Source organism: Terrapene carolina, unplaced genomic scaffold, assembly GCF_002925995.2.
Source record: "Terrapene carolina triunguis isolate 2854851 unplaced genomic scaffold, T_m_triunguis-2.0 Scaffold58, whole genome shotgun sequence".
NCBI classification, from domain to species: Eukaryota; Metazoa; Chordata; order Testudines; family Emydidae; genus Terrapene; species Terrapene triunguis.
Genome location: NW_020664409.1, coordinates 58,408,402 through 58,425,970, shown reverse-complemented (window position 1 = coordinate 58,425,970; position 17,569 = coordinate 58,408,402). Strand labels below are relative to the sequence as shown.

The following is a 17,569-nucleotide window of genomic DNA, read 5'->3' as shown; positions in this document are numbered from 1 at the left end:
CTGACACAGGAACCTCCTGGATCCTTCAGTCCAGTCCTCTGGTATCTTTAGAATTTGTCATATAATCCCATTAATAAATTTATCAAGCCCTGTTTTAAAGCTAGTTAGATTGCTTGCCCTCTCTATTGCTATTGAGAGGCTATTCCAGAACCTCACTTCTCTGATGGTTAGAAACTTTCTTCTAATTTCCAGCCTAAATTTACTCATAGCCAGTTTATACCCATTTGTTCTTGAGCCACCCTTGTCTTTTAGTTAAATAACTCTTCTCCCTCTCTTATATTTAGTCCTCTGATGTATTACATCTCCTCTCAGCATTCATTTTGCTAGACTAAGCAAGCCAAGATCTTTTAGTATCGTCTTGTAAGACAGGATCTCCAGTTTCCTAATCATCCTAGTACCCCTTCTCTACACCTGTCTCAGTTTGAATTCCTTTCTTTAGCATTGTATGCAGTACTCCAGATCATGTCTTACCTTCTAATGCCTTCTTCAATGGCATTAATATGTGCCTACCTCTAACAGAAATACCTCGCCTGATGCCATTTAGGATCATATTTGCCTTTTTCATGGCTACATCACATTTGTAGCTCATAGTCATCTTGTGATCAGCTAATACACTCCCAAAGTGTATGGCCTTGCACTTTATAGTATAATGATGAGCAGAAGGCACAGCATACAAATGCATAGCTGACCTTCTTTCTCTTTAGTACCCTGAAAGGTCGCAAAGATCTTCTATGAATTTTAAACTTCTGTGTTAACAGGTTTCAGAGTAGCAGCCGTGTTAGTCTGTATCCGCAAAAAGAACAGGAGTACTTGTGGCACCTTAGAGACTAACAAATTTATTAGAGCATAAGCTTGAAAGCTTGAAAGCTTATGCTCTAATAAATTTGTTAGTCTCTAAGGTGCCACAAGTACTCCTGTTCTTTTTGTGTTAACAGGGATTGGTTGTGGGGTTACAAATAGGAAGTTGGAGCTCTTAATCTGAGCTTCAGAAAAAAACACCTGTTAGGTTAATTTCTTGGTCTTACACACTTAACAGTGTTTCATTAAGACAATATGCTATTTCATTATGACATCTTTATGAAATACTAAAAGTTATCAAAGTCTGAAAACGGATTAGAAATAAGTATATAGTGCAAGGAAAGAAGCTGAAAGTGGAAGCTGTAGTATAGCCTTTGTACAACAGAATTATTTTAAAATGAGACACTTGCTTTGAAGTTACCTGTATGTTTTTAATAGGAAACATACTTAGAATTTTGTTATGAAATACAGATCTTTGAATACAAAAAGTGGAAACTTGGACAAATTGCTAAGATGGAGTACAAAAGAATAGCAAAAAGTATGGAGGGACAAAATCAGAAAGGCTAAAGCAAAAAATGAGTTACAAAAGGAGTTATACCTAGCAAGGGACATAAAAGGCAGTAAGAAGAAGTTATATAAACACATTAGGAACAAGAGAAAGACAAAGGAAAGTGTAGGTCTTCTACTTAGTGGGGAAGCAGAGTAAATAATGGATGACATCAAGAAGGCTTAGGTGTTTAATGCCAAATTATTAAACAATCAATTTGTAAGCATCTAGAGAATAATAAAGTTATAATAGCTAACCTGTATTTGTCAAGAACAAATCATGCCAAACCAACTAATTTCTTTCTTTACCAGGTTTACTGAGATAGGGACTATTATAGGGAAGCTGTAGAAGTGATATATTTTGATTGTAGTAAGACTTTTGATAGAGTGTCATGTGACATTGTCATAAACAAATTAGGGATATGCGGTCTAGATTAAATTACTATAAAATGGGTACAGAAGTGGTTGAAAGACCATATTCAAAAAGTGGTTATCAATAGTTTGCTGTTGAATTGGGAGGAGATATCTAGTGGGGTGCCATAGGGGTCTGACCTGGGTCTGGTATTATTCAACATTTTCATTAATGACTTGGCTAATGAAGTGGAGAGTATGCTTATAAAATTTGCAGAATACACTAAACTAGGAGGGGTTGCAAGCACTTTGAAAGACAGGATTAGAATTCCAAATGACCTTGACAAATTAGAGAATTGGTCTAAAATCAACAAGATGACATTCAATAAGGACAAGTACAGAGTGTGACAGTGAGAAAGGAAAAATCAAATGTACAACTACAAACTAGTGAATAACTGGCTAAGTGGTAGTAATGCCGAAAAGGATCGGGGTGGGGGGGGACATAGTAGATCATAAATTGAATTTGAGTCAACAATGTGATGCGGTTGTGAAAAAGGCTAATTCATTCTGGGATGTATTAATAGGAGTGTTGTATGTAAGGCATGGGAGGTAATTGTCTCATTCTACTTGACACTGTTGAGGCCTCAGGTGGAGTACTGTGTCCATTCTGGGCACCACACTTTAAGAAAGATATGAACAAATAGGAGAGAGTCCAGAGGAGAGCAACAAAACTGACGAAAGATTTAGAAAATCTAACCTATGTAGAAGAGTTACACAAACTGGGCTTACTTAGTCTTGAGACAAATAAACTGAGGGAAATAATTGGCTTAAACTGCAGCAAGAAACGTTTAGGTTGGATATTAGGAGGAACTTTCTACTATAAAGGTAGTAAGGTCTGGAATGGGCTTTCAAGGTTGTGGAATCCCCATCATTGGAGGATTTTAAGAACAGATTAAGCAAACACCTGTCAGGGATGGTCTAGGTCAGTGGCTCTCAACCTTTCCAGATTGCTGTACCCCTTTCAGGAATCTGGTTTGTCTTGTGTACCCCAAGTTTCACCTCCCTTAAAAACAACTTGCTTACAAAAGCAGACATAAAAATACAGAAGTGTCACAGAACACTATTACTGAAAAATTGCTTATTCTCATTTGTACTATATAATTATGAAATAAATAAATTATAAATATTGTACTTACATTTCAGTGTATGTATATAGAGCAGTATAAACAAATCATTGTATGGAAAATTTTTAGTTTGTACTGATTTCACTAGTGCTTTTTATGTAGCCTGTTGTGAAACTAGGCAAATATCTAGATGAGTTGATGTACCCCCGGAAGACCTCTGTGTACTCCCAGGGGTACACATACCCCTGGTTGAGAACTACTGATTTAGGTTTACTTGGTCCTGCCTCAGTGCAGGGGGCTGGACTAAATGACCTCTTGAGAGCCTTCCAGCCCTACATTTCTATGAGTCTAACATTCTAAACATTAATAAAACATTGTGCTGGAGTATCGTAAACCTTTGAAAATATGGAAGGATATGGTTTCCAATGGCAATCATTTGAGAATAATTTGTTTCCCTTGAAAATATTGTCTGCCTGCAAGCAAAAATAAATTATTGCTCTGGAGTTGTGCAAAGAGGGGCAATTTAATCAAGCATTTAATTTTAATATTGAGCATTCCTATACTGGTACCTGTCCCTATTAAAACATTACTTTGTAGGTCAGAATATTAATGATATTTGGACTTATTTAAAACCTTGTTAAAATTCTGAAATTCTGTTACCAAAAAGTAATTCTTAGCTTAGATGTGTGTGTTTACATTTTGATGTGCTTTCCTTTCTCTTTGGGGCAGCAATTGGAAGCAGTGGCTTCAGCCCAAGACAAACTCATCAGTTCTCCCCACCACAGATTTATCCTTCCAAGTAAGTTATCTTCTTTAAATAATAATAATCGAAATAAATAAGCAGATTTTAGCCTCATTTAGAATCATAATTGGGTTTTCCTGTTAAATCAAAGTTTAACCCAAAGCTTGTTCTTGAGAAAGTGTGTGATTTTATTTTATTTTAGCTGTTTGTATTTTAGGCCTGGTCTACAATGGGTGGATCGATCTAAGTTACGCAACTTCAGCTACGTGAATAACGTAGCTGAAGTGGACGTACTTAGATCTACTTACCGCGGTGTCTTCACTACGGTGAGTCGACTGCTGCCGCTCCCCCATCGACTCCGCCTGCGCCTCTCGCCGAGCTGGAGTACAGGAGTCGACGGGAGAGCACTCGGGGATTGATTTATCGCATCTAGATGAGACGCGATAAATCGATCCCTGCTGGATCGATCGCTGCCTGCCGATCTGGCTGGTAGTGAAGACATACCCTTAAAGGTTCTCTCATGCAGTCTATGACCATGTGCTAATCAAGCTAATATAATAAGGCTGTCAGTTAACACAAGTACTCATATGTCTTTGTCTAATACAAATTCTATTTTCTGTCATTTATAATCAATAGCAGACCATACCCACATATTCTTCCTACCCCTTCCTCACAAACTATGGCCGCATATGGGCAGACGCAGTTTACGACAGGAATGCAGCAAGCTACAGCTTATGCTACATACCCACAGCCAGCCCAGCCCTATGGAATCCCTTCATATGGTGAGTAAGAGTCAGTATCAATATTTTTTAATTCTGGGGTAAATATTTTTACCCAGAAGGCTCTATGACCCTTAGAAAGTGTTTTCTCTGTGTTTAGTATGACAACTGTTCATGCATGTTTGTAGTCAAAAACCTACATTCCCTTTCGGTGAAGTGGGGAAAGCTTAGAATATGTATTTACTGGAGTCTAATTAAGAATGTACATGACAAATGTGTCTTAGACAAATCCATAACAACTCTCATAACCTCCCATGGAATAGTTGCTTTTACCTTTTGTTTCTGTTTTTAATGCTACCTTTAATAGAAAACATGGAAACAGATAGGTTAAAGAGATGCATTCATCAAATGTTTTATGTTAGAAATGATCAAAGCGGAAATGTAATTTAAGGAGCTAGTACTGCCCTCTCTTACTCCTGTTGACTTCAGTAAGAATTGTGCAATCCAAGTGCATTAAAGGGTAAATTGATAAATACAGGGCTTGATCCTCAACTGGTGTAAACCAATCAAGCTCTTCTGATTTATATCTGCTAAGGATCTGACTCAAGAAGTCTAATTTGAGTAATTTTGGAAATCTGCTGTGGTGGAAATTGAAATAAATGCCATTAAGGCTCTAAAATGCTGACAATATGATGATATATAATCCAATTGCATTTTTCATATTGTCCCTATATGTATTGCATATGTTGATATATATTATAAAATAAATAGCTATAAACATAGTTCATATATTTCAACTCTTTTCTGCATATTTTAAACATCTAAAACATTTCATCTGAATATTTAAAATATATTTTCAGTGATGATAATGTATTTTTCTTACATATATTGTAAATGTGTGTTTCTCTTGTTTGAGACTTCTATTGGTCCTTGGCTATCTGTGGTGGGTTGGGCAGCCCAGATGGTGGCTTATCTTGTTCCCTTGGTCTTTCTGTGTGAAATCCTAGACCCATTAAAGTCAGTAGTAAAACTTGCATTGACTTCCATGGGGCCTGGATTTCACCCTCTCAGTTTAGCTGCCTCAGTGTCACCTGTGCTCTGTATGTGAGTTGCTCTATTTGGACTCTGCTTGCTGGTTTGGCTAGTATGCTTATCTAGTCGCTTGCTTTTTTTTCCCTTTCCCCTGCCCCATCCATCCACTGTGCCGAGGACTTCAGTTATTTTTGTCTTGCACATTTTGCATTACAGAACTTCCGTTTACAACTGAAAAACTGGCTAAGTGATGCGTCTTATTGCAGTTTTTGTTTTCCTACATGTCCACCTCAGGGCTTGGCCAAGGTTCTTTTAGCTATGCATCTTGTTGTTTAACAGTAGTATTAAAAAGCAAACATACTGTGGGAGTGTGGGAGTTGACATCAGAGTATTTCCTTGTGAACAGATACATTTAAGTACATCTTTAGGCCCCAGTCGTGCAGTCTGTGCTCACGTGAGCAGTCACACTGAAGACAATGGGACTGCTCATCTGCACAAAGCAAGCAGGATCAGCACCGTAGTAGAGTCAAAATTCTCCTCCCAGGTCTGCAGGTGAATCCTATTTTCTGAATTGTGTGCTTTGTCTTTCTCTTTTTCCATGCCTACGGGTTCCAACACTTGTAGAATGAACAAAATAGCAGAGTTAGGATATGTCCTGCTCATCTGAAAGGAGAAAATCTGCTTTTTAGGTTACTTTCTCTCTCTCTCTCTTTTTTTTTTTCTTAAAGTCTGGGGGCAGGTCTACACTTAAAACTCTGCAATGGCGCAGCAGTACTTTGTGAAGATGCTACTGTGCTGACAGGAGAGCATCTCTCATTGGTTTAGTTAATCACCTCCATGAGAGGCAGTAACTATGTCGAGGGGAGAAGCCCTTGGGGATTTTTCACACCCCTGAGAAATGTATTTACACTTCTGTAAGTTTATAATGTAGACCTGGCATGGGACTTACTGAAAAGGCACTTTTCAAAATTTGAAAGACTGTGTTCTCTAAAATCTAGTTGGGATTTATTAACTTTTATGTCACTTTAAATTGAGGTTGAAAATTAATATCTCAGCCCTTTTCAGCTTCCTTGATTGAGGCAGTTATTGGGAAGGTACTGCTCTGAAGGCATAGGGAGCACCACTCAGAGCAGTAATTAAGTATCTGCCAGGAAGAGGCCCAGTCTCTCTCTTTCTCACCTCCTACATCTCCACCATGCTGAAATCATGGAAGCAGGAAGTGGGGTGGAAGGAAATACCACTGACAAGTAGCTCCTAGGGAGCTGCTGGCTCTGGTACATCTGCAAAGCTACTGAGGAGGCTGGAGAAGTGTAGCTTTTCATTTCCTGAGGCACTCCACTGCAGTCTGCCTGTGTGTTTTCTTAGTGGCATATTGTAAAGGCTTCATTTACCAGCTTCTTCTTCCCCTAGATCCTGATAGTACCTTCATGATCCCTCCCCCTTACCTTTCTTTGCTCGTCTGGATTAGTGAAGAGAAAAGCAGAGGGTAAGGGAGCATGAAGAGCTGGTAAGTGAAGCCACTGGAGGAAAGCAGACAAGGAGTTGTGGGGTGTCAGAAGGTGAAAAGCTCCTCTTCCTGCTCCTTAGAAGTTTGCAGAAGGGCCAGAACTGGAAGCTGTCAGTGGCACATTATCTTCCAGTTGGCATCCACCTCCCGCTTCCTACCCGCTACGTCCCTTGTCTGCCCCATGTTGGAAGGAGGCATGAACTAGGAGAAATGCTCTCTGCACACACTCAGAGACTGGGAGTTGAAGCAGGGGCTAAAATTTCTAAACTTGATCTCAGTTTAAACTAATTAAAAAAAATTCACATGAACATTTCAAGGGTCTTTCGAATTATGAAAGATGAGTATAACGTTCCTGGGAATTGTTGATACCAACACTGTAAAGTGGAAGTTTCACAGTGAGACCATATGTCAGATTCATCATTATGATTTAATTGCAGGGTGAAATAGAAGCGGAAAGGGAACAGCAAGGGGAAACAACCCTTATTTAAACACAAATTACTTTGGCAGTTATTCAGAAGGAATTAGAAAAAAGTGAAGGGCCATAATTTCAAAATGGGTGTCTCAGGAGTGCATGAAAAATATGCAGTCATGCATATCGGACTGTTTGGGGCATATAATTGCATATTGTACAATGTAATGACTTTTTGCACCTCCCTCCTTCATACATCATAGGACATACATTTTTAAGACTTGAACCAAATGGTAAATGGATTTATAGTTTGTCATTTACAAAAGACTACTACTCATCCACACTTTATGATTCACGCCAAATAATGGTGACCTCTGAGCATAGAGGTAATCACAGACTGCTGCAATAAGATCCGAGACTAGTCTTACATTACTAATATTACTACTATATTGCTAAGACTATTATTTGTGTAAAATATGCATTATGAAATATCACTAATAGCTCAAATTAAACTCCAGTGTCCAAATAATGTACTTGTTGTGATGTCTGTTCCTGATATGTATTGCTTATTCATTTAGGTCCTGATCCAAAGCCCATTCAAGTCAGTGCAAGTCTTTCCATTTCAGTAGGCATTGTACTAGGCTGAATTTTGTTAGAGCACAATTCTTTAATGGATTTCCCTGTCATTAGTGCAGATTAATGAAGCTTTGCTGTATCCTCCCTGTTTGAGAGCTCCTCTCTAAGGCATATTTAGCATCCTGTATGTCTATTTTGGTCTATTGGTTAAAAACAGTATATATTTTACAATACATACCAACTTTGAAAAGGTATATGATGTGCTAATGGGCCTAATTTAATCACTTTTTAAAGAGGATTTTCTTTTTATAATACTGTAAAAGCCTCTTTGGAGCTGTGTAACCTAAATGTAGGACTGTTGATCCTTTATCCATAAACATTGCACAATGCAAATCTCAATTGTTATGTAATGAAAAAGAGTGGGTTATGTTACACTTCATTGAAACTATATGAAATTGGTGTTCTGCCATCTATGAAATTCATGAACTTATGGAAATGTTAGCTTCTGACTGAGTTGGCAGGAAATGAATAAAAAATTATGCAACTTTCTGGAAAGGGCAACTTGCCATATATTCATTTCTCTTGCAACTCTTGATTTTTAAAAACCACAGCTGAAACTGTCCCTGGTGAACTTACATTTACATGCAGCTTCTCCCTTGCCTCTACTGCACATACCACTAGCATCATTACAAAAATGCATGCAGTGATTACTAACTACGTTTATGTTTAAAGTACTGCTAGTTATGTGATTTTATTGTCTGTCGGTGTTTGAATATGAACAAATAGATTTGCTATCACTAACTGATTTAGGTGCATTGTGGGCAGGCATCAAGACAGAAGGTGGATTGTCACAATCACAGTCACCTGGACAGACAGGATTTCTAAGCTATGGGACAAGCTTTAGCACGCCTCAGCCAGGACAGGCACCATATAGCTACCAAATGCAAGGTCTGTATGCATATGTATTACCATTTATAGTATACTTCATTGTTCTATTCATTTTTCCTTTTAGAATAAAACAAATATCAATGTAGTGTGGGATTTTCAAAAGTGCCCAGCATTGGCCTAACTCCGCTGTCTTTGCTGTCAGTGATAAAAGTCCCACTGACTTTAATAGGAGTAGAATTAGACCAACCCTCAGTGCTTTCGAAAATTCCACCCTTAATGATTAAACTAGCATTTTAATGTAAATATTCTATTCTTATTATAACAAATAATTTTGTCTTCATAAATAGTGCACTAATGTGCTTCAGAGCATAGTACTGGAAAAAATTGTCATGATTATGAATATAGGAAGTGACAAGATTTAACTTAACACCTGAGTCTGTTTTCTCTGTCCATAAAACAGGTAAATATTTTTTTGTCCCTTTCAGAGCCTTTGTCAGAGTTAATTAACATGTTTATAGTATTTTGAAGGTGTAAAGCTTTGTAAGTGCTAGCTAATATTGTCAATTAATTTTTTTTCTAGATGCACTTATTTGTTTCTTTTAAATATGGCATTAAAACACATTTTTTCTATGTTATAAATGAGGCATGCATATTCCTACCTGTTATTCACTGACTGAGTGTGACTAGTTCTGGAATCTGACCATCATCTAGGCCAAAATTTTTATAAGTGGCCTCTCATTTTGAGTGCCCAACTTGGGACATCTTTGACCTGATTTTCAGAGATGCAGAGTACACACTTCTCTAGTTGCAGTTTGTAGGAGTTGTCGGGGATAAGCACCTCTGAAAAGAAGGGCCAGGATGTCTCAAGCACCCAAAATTGAAGGCTGTTTCTGAAAAAGTTGGCACCAGTTTTTATGATATCTGTTACAGTTTCTAGATGTAATTAACTCTCTATCAGATGTTCTGAAGCAGACTTGCATTGCTGGATTAACTGGACAGGGCTTCATTTATGTTTGACGGCTTTTAAGGAGTATTGATCCAACCCTTAGTTCAGATACAGCAGAGCAGCTGCAGTATTGAAAAGGTAATCATTTGACACATAGCTTCTTAAATATAGATCTAGGTACGCTGCATCTGAGCAGGCAGGAAACAAGACAGTACCAAATAAGTATGTTTACTTTTATCTATTTGGTAATTAAAAGTTTTCTATTCTGAATGGGAATAATCATAACCAGGTTATTGGTTTCACTGTCTGCTGATAGTTACATCATCAGAACTGAAGGAAACTAACTTGATTGCGTAAGAGCTCAAAATACTTACCAGTGATTTTACAAGCAACTCCCAGAAGGCAGATTCTATCAAGAAATCTTATAATCCATTCTCACTAGGAAATACTTGTGCTGAAGAACATGTTGTTAACAATTTGTATTTCAGTAGTGCCTTGGTGCCACAGTCATGCATCAGGACCTTGTTATGCTAGGCAGTGTATCAATACCTAACAAAAAGACAAGCTTAGGGCCAAATTTTTATAGGTATTTAGGCATCTAACACCCATAGAAGCTAGACATATAGATACATTTAAAACAGTGGTTGCAGCACACCAGCTACCTAACCATTATTGAGTTTTTTGTAGGCATCGTAGCAGAGGATGACTTTAAGGCGGGTTTTGAGGGAGGGCAATGAGGCTGATTTTGCAGCTGTTTATGGGAAGCTCCATGGGAGAAAGTGAGAAGGTACTTGTTGGAAAATTTACAAATTGGTGATGGAAACTGGTATCATTGGCAGAACGCAGGCAAGAGTCAACATTGCAGTAGTATATGGGAGATGATAGCTAGAGTGGGCATAGGTTCTGAAAGACCTTGAAAGTCATGCAGTGAATAGGGAGCCAGTGGAGGGATGAAAAGAAAGTGATGGCAAGTTCGAAGTGATGAGTTGTATGGATGAAGAAGAAAGGCCAGATCCTAAAGATATTATCTAAGAAACAGCAGCAAGATTTAAAAACTGCCTGGATGTAAAGATCCAGAAAGCTGGATCAAAGACAAGGCCCAGATTATGAGGGTGAGTGACAAGGAGGATGGTGGTAGTGTCCAGGGTGACTAAGAGACGAGAGGGTTTGAAGGAAAAGATTACAAGTTCTGTTTTGGCATGGTTAAACTTAAGATGATGGCTAGATATCCACAAAGAGATGTCAGAGAGACAGGCCACAATTTTATTTTGACCAAAAGGAGAAAAGTCAAGAGTGCAGAGAGCGAACTATAAGTCATCAGTTAAGTCATGTTTGAATGAAATAACCCAGAAAGCAGGTAGAGAGGGAGAAGAAGAGGATGCCAAGACTGGAGCCCTGTGGAATACCTACAGAAAGTTGGCGTGGAGATGAGGGTGATCATCCAAATGAAATGCTGAAGTAGTTTTAGCGTGGTAGAGGAAAACCACAACCTTTCTAGTCATTTTGTTCTTACGGTTAGGACCTGTCTAAATGAACCCTTAGTTCATGATAGGCTGGGGTGTAAACCTATCTTACTAGCCTGAAATGCACAAAGTGTTTGTGTGGACCCTGCTACTATGCACCAATGGTTCCTTAGTATGCTTTGGTCTACTCCACTTTGAAAGCAGAGTAGATAAAAGTGCACTAGGAACTGCTAGTGCATGTCAGCAGGACTTAGGCTAGGTCTACACTACAGCGGGGTTCCGACCTAAGATACGCAACTTCAGCTACGTGAATACCGTAGCTGAAGTTGCGTATTTTAGGTCGGCTTACCTGGCGGTGAGGACGGGGGAAAGTCGACCGCTGCCGCGCTGCCGCCGACTCCGCTGCCGCCTCTTGCCGAGGTGGATTTCCGGAGTCGACGGCAGAGCGATCAGGGATCGATTTTACCGCGTCCTCACGAGACGCGGTAAGTCGATCCCCGATAGACCGATTGCTACCCGCCGGATCGGCGGGTAGTGAAGACATACCCTTAGTGTAGCAGGCTTGTGTTGGTAGAGTTACACCCCAGCTTCCTGCAAACTAAATGTTCATCTGGAAAAACCTGTTGTAAGAATAATATTTTACAGGATTTTTCTACACCATGTTTTCCTTGTCATTATCTTTTTAGTGTGTCTTTTAATTGGGTTAATTCTATATTTTTAAAAACTTGGTACTAGCTTAATTTGGGGGGGCATATCTGCATTGGTGGGAGGGCGTGTAGTTAAGTGGTAGAGTGCATGTAGGAGTAGAGAGGTTATTTTACTTTGGTATTTTGTACTGATTTGACTGCTGCTGGAATAATGTGTCCTGTTCTGGTATCCACAATTCAAGAAGGATATTGATAGATTGAAGGGTTCAGAGAAGAGCCACAAGAATGATTAAAAGATTAGAAAAGATGCCTTATAGTAATAAACTCAAAGAGCTCAATCTATGTATCTTAGCAAAGAGGAGGATAAGGAATGACTTGATTAGAATCTCTAATACTACACAGGGAGCAGATATTTCATAATGGGTTTGAGTCAAGCAGGCAAAGGTATAACAGGATCCTATGGCTGGAAGTTGAAGCTAGACAAACTCAGACTGGAAATAAGGTATACATTTTTAACAGTGAGGATAATTAACCACTGAAACAATTTACCAAGGATAATGGTGAATTCACCATCACTGGCCATTTTAAAATCAAGATTGGATGGTTTTAAAAAAATATTTCCCATAGGAATTATTTTGGGGAAATTCTATGGCCTGTGCTACACAGGAGGCCAGACTAGATTATCACAATGATTCCTTCTGGTCTTGGAGTCTTTGAATCTATGAATTTTTCATTCTGACATGATAGGTGCTAGGAATAAACAGGAATGTTTGTTTCCCCTTCACAATTTTAGTTCTGGAAATTCAACAGCTTCAAGTTTTAAATTACTCTTCAAGGTTGGAATTAAGCTTCCCCACACAAAACCACAGTTGTCGTTGTTTGTTCAGAGACCTCCAGAGTGGGAATGGATTTATTCCCCTTCCCCCCGTACGAATGCATGGGCAGGCTGCAGGTTCTCAATGCATCCTTTCCACAGAGGCTGAAATAGCAGCTGCTACTGCTCCTCATCCCCTTAGTGTGGTTTCTGAACCACTGAATCAAAATTATAGACCCTTTGGCCTGCTCCATAAACAACCCACCAGGCTGGTGCCTCTGGTGGCATCCCTTTCTGTTACAGGTAGGGCTGCAAGATAACCCTGAACTGCTGGTGTGCCTGCACTGCCACCACACCTCCTCCCCCCCTCCCTTTGTGTCAGGATTACCACCTGCACCTGCAGTACATAAATTGTGTGGAGGCCACTGTGCTAGCCCTTCCCATTAGGAGCAAATATCACCTGAAATGTAGATATGTTGTAGTGCATGTGCGGGCAATTACACAATGCCTTGCCTGTCCATACTAAAATTCTGGCATGGTGAGTAGCTGAACAATAGGTAAGGGAAAAGCTGCCAACTTTGAAAATCATGAGGCGTATGGCTGTGTGAGTATCCACACAGACATTATCTTGGTACTTGGGCTTCAGTTTGTTTTGAATTTTTCATCTTTACATTCAGAGGGGGGGAATTATTTCTTCCTAACTACCATGCTTCTCACTCCGCTTTTGGTAAGTGTTCCGAAGTATGATCCTTGAGTTCTTACTCATGTAAGCAGTCTCATTGGAGTCAAAGGACCAGTCACTTGACTAAAGACTGTAGCCCTGAGCCCATAGTTTCTGAATTGATGGTACATGTGGGAAATGCTCAGTCAGATTAAATGGAGTAGGGAGAAGGCTGGGGGTGGTGGGTTTAGAAAAGTGTAAGGGAATCAAAAGCAGAGTGAAGGACCACACTTGCAGCTATGCAGTTCTGTTTAAAAATCAAAGAAATATAAGCCCTTGTCTGTATTTAATTGTGTATATTACTTTGTATCAATGTATCATTCAGCTGTAGTGGTGTTAAATTTATGAGTGCTGCTATTCTTTTAGTTACACAGGTTGTTATGATTCAGACTATACTAACCAATGGGTTTGGGAATTCATCCATAAAAAAGTAAATGTTAAGGTATTTAGTTATTATTATGGAGTTTAAAAATATTGTGCTGGATGGCCAAGCAGTTACTAGGGAAAATAAGGAGAGTTTGCCAAAGATTTTTAAACAGCATAAGGAAGAGAAAGAAACCTTGGGTTTAAATAGCCCATCTGGCCTTCATAGTGCAGCTCTCCAGGGAAAAGCCCAACTTCTGCCACATATATTGTGCCCTGATGATAGACATAGCCCATGGCAAGGAGGCTGATCAAGGAAAGCAAATGGACTTCTGTAGAAAATACACAGGGGAGGACAGCATCCTGCCTATTTTAGAAGTACTGGAGAAAAGTTCTACACATGGGAGCTGCATACTAGTCCCAGCAGGTTCCAGCATTCTTCATATGCTGACTGAGATTCCTCGCTTTAATGTGGGTCCTTGTTCTTTGCAAACTAGACCTTTGACCCGCAATTTACAGCTTTTATCACATTAGGAATCCTATGGTTGGCCAGTTTGTTGCAGTAAGCCTATATATTTCATAAATATTCACAGTTCTTTGTTCATCTAATACAGGAACAGTATGCTCTGTGCCATGACACAACTGATTAAAAAATGTGGCAAAATTGAAGTATTTTAAAAACAACTTTTTAGGCCAGTAGCCCTGGGTGGCCCACACAGCAGTTTCTGAGAAACCTGTTTCATGTTTGTTACGGTCTGTGAGGCCCCCACCCCTCCTCTATAGGAGCCAATGCTGACCATAAGATGAAAGAGATTTTTTTTTTTTTTTGTGTGTGATATGTTGACCAGGGTGCAATTACTTTTTTCTTTTGCTCTTGTAAATTATCTGCCAACACACATTGTGAAAAGATAATGCAGTAACTAAAGAAGAACTTTTAAAATATGAGAGGCCCGGTACTTCTTTTTCAGAATAATTCGAATGACAAACCTATAATGCTTGTACATGTATTTCTGCATCAGTGAATTAAAAAAAAATAAAAAATCTTATTTCCCCTAACCGTGGCATTCATGGAAGTAAAAAAGGCTTGAAGACTTTTGCATTTTAAAAGATTTTGCATCTTCATTCTGACTCTCTGGCTTATGATAACGTAAAAAAAATAATTTTAAATTCTTGTATTTTTTTCATTAGTAGTATTTCTCTGTACCTAGTGCTAAACATGGATGCAAACTCTTCTGCTGAAGCACTCTGATTTAGCTCACAGGTTTATGAGCATCTATCAACCACTGTGCAGCCCCACCAGTAATAGTGGAAAGTAATGAAGATTTATAGGAAAAAATCTAAATATGTCTTACGGTTACTGTCTCTTGCATTACATTCAGATTGTATTTTTACTCAGAACGCGGTTGGACATCCCCCACACCCACTGCGTACAAGGTCTTCAGTGGCCATGGAGTATGCAAGTTTTTATTAACTTTCACAATTTAATTGTTTTAATATTTTTGCCCCATGATTTTGGGGATGTACATTGTTCCTGACATGGCTTATTTTTTTTTTTTTTAAAAAAGGAAGAGCAAGCACCCAGATCTGCACTCCTTGCAGTTAATATACATTTTAGATGTGAAGCCTGGAATTAGTTCAGAGTATGTTTTTATTTTTTTTTAATCTCATCATTATCTTTTTAACCCAAACCTGCAACAGCATCAGAGTCATCTAACCCAGGGGTTCTCAAACTGGGGGTCGGGACCCTTCAGGGGATAGCCAGGTTATTACATGGGGGGGTTGCGAGCTGTCAGCCTCCACCCTAAATCCTGCTTTGCATCTAGCAGTTATAATGGTGTTAAATATATAAAAAAGTGTTTTTAATTTATAAGCGGGGGTTGCTCAGAGGTTTGCTATGTGAAAGGGGTCACCAGTACAAAAGTTTGAGAACTAGTCTTCTCTATTGTTAAATCTCAGGATTATGTCAGTGTCTCAGTCAATTGCACCAAAGACTGTCTCACCAATTTGGAGGTTGCTATGATCTTGACCCATTTCAGCCAATAATGTAATGTGGCAGTGCTAGGGAGCAATGAATTTATACACCTCGCTCTCTATCTGTTTTCATTTTTCAACTTATTTCCTTATCACTTATTTGCTTACCCTAGGTTCTTCTCCCTAGATTGCAGTATATCTTTGTTTGCATTGTGTTTCAAAACTGATTTGAAGGAGGGGAGGCTATAAACAAATAATGCAGGTTAATGTGCAGCTTTTCTGCATTCTCATTTACCCCCTCTCAGCACTTCAGCAGTTCTGCCATATAACAGGCTTTGCAGCTCCTATAATTTCTCCCTATGTATCCACATGTCTCACCTCACAGCAGTGTTGCTGCTGGGTGCATAACCAGTGAAGGCAATCCATTTGGAATGGGGTTGCTGCCCTTCTTTTAGAGCCACGGCTCCTCAGATTAGACATTAAACATCTGTCTATGTTTGGTGGCTAGTGGTGAGGGAGTAGTTCGGTCTCTGTGTTCATTCAGTCTTTGGCATCTATGTTGATAGTTCATGTAGTATATTTATTTTTCCTGGTGTTATGGACAATAACCCCTTCATAAAAGTTTACTGCCCAAGGCTATCTATGATCAATTAGTGAACCATAATGGCTTTCACAACTGGACAAGCTTGTAAACTGCTTAGAGCAGGGACTGAGTCTTCCTCTGTGTTTGTAAAGCACTGAGAACAATGTCAGTTCTCAATCAGTGACAACGTTTGGCCTGATTCTGTGATATGCTAAGGACCCACAACTCCTGTGGACCTCAGTGGGATTTGTACGTGCACAGCACCTTTCACAATCAGGCTTATGGGTACTGCAATATTATTTAAAAAAGAACTTTAAAAGCTCATTACTTTGTTAAGGAAGAACATAACTGGGTCAGACCAATTGTCCATGTATCTCAGTATTTTGTCTCCCACAGTGACCAGTGCCAGAGCTTCAGGGGCAGTGTACAGAACAGGGCAATTGGAGTGATCTACCCCTGTCTTCCCCTCTCTGCTTCTGGCAGTGAGAGGTTCAGGGTCACCCAGGGCATGGGGTGGCATCCCTGACCATCTTGACTAATAGTCATGGATGGACCTATCCTCTATGAATTTATCTAGTTCTTTTTTTAACCCATTATACTTTTGGCCATCACATCATCCCATGGCAATGAATTCCATAGGTTAATTGTGCATTGTGTGAAAAGTATTATAAACCATCTGCCTATTAATTTAGTCAGGTGCCGCCTGGTTCTGGTATTGTGGGGAGGGTAAATAACCCTTCTGTATTCATTCTTTCCACAGTATTCATGACCTCTACCATATCCCCCCTTAATTGCCTCTTTTCTAGTCTTTTTAGTCTCTCCTTGTATGGAAGCCATTCCATACTCTTGATCATGTTTGTTGCTCTTCTCTGAACTTTTTCCGGTTCCATTATATCCTTTTTTGAGATGGGACAACCAGAACTGAACACAGTATTGAAGGTGTGAGCATATCATGGATTTATATAGTGGCATTATGATATTTTCTGTCTTGTTTTTTTTCCCTTTCCTAATAGTTCCTAACATACTGTTAGCCTTTTTGACTCCTGCTACGGATTGTGCTGAAGTTTTCAGACAACTATCCACAGTGATTCCAAGGTCTCTTTCTTGAGTGGTAGCAAATAATTTAAAACTCGTCATTGTATATATGTAGTTGGGATTATTTTTTCCAGTGTGCATTACTTTGCACTTGTCAATGTTGAGTACATTAGGTCTGACAGGCATTATATGAAACCAAACCAAAGATATTTCTAAATTTGATCCCATTCCATTCTGTGAATTACAGGTGTTCCATCAGATTCATTTTTCCTCTTATACAATAACTACATAATGAAATATAGGGGTCAAAAATAATGAATTATCACTTTACCTG

The 17,569-nt window shown here is 39.1% G+C and overlaps 1 protein-coding gene across 13 annotated transcripts in view; it reads left to right on the top strand.

Annotated features, from left to right (window-relative positions):
• EYA1 (EYA transcriptional coactivator and phosphatase 1) overlaps positions 1-17,569 on the top strand; it is a 253,329-nt gene that overhangs the window by 154,248 nt on the left and 81,512 nt on the right. For 6 of the 13 annotated variants that reach the window (XM_026662509.2, XM_026662545.2, XM_026662515.1 and 3 more), the window contains 3 exons: positions 3,549-3,618; positions 4,198-4,343; positions 8,615-8,752. In XM_026662509.2, the coding sequence (XP_026518294.1) occupies positions 3,549-3,618; positions 4,198-4,343; positions 8,615-8,752 (354 nt within the window). The remainder of the gene's footprint in view (positions 1-3,548; positions 3,619-4,197; positions 4,344-8,614; positions 8,753-17,569) is intronic. The other 7 variants (XM_026662560.2, XM_026662540.2, XM_026662568.1 and 4 more) reach the window with 3 other exon arrangements.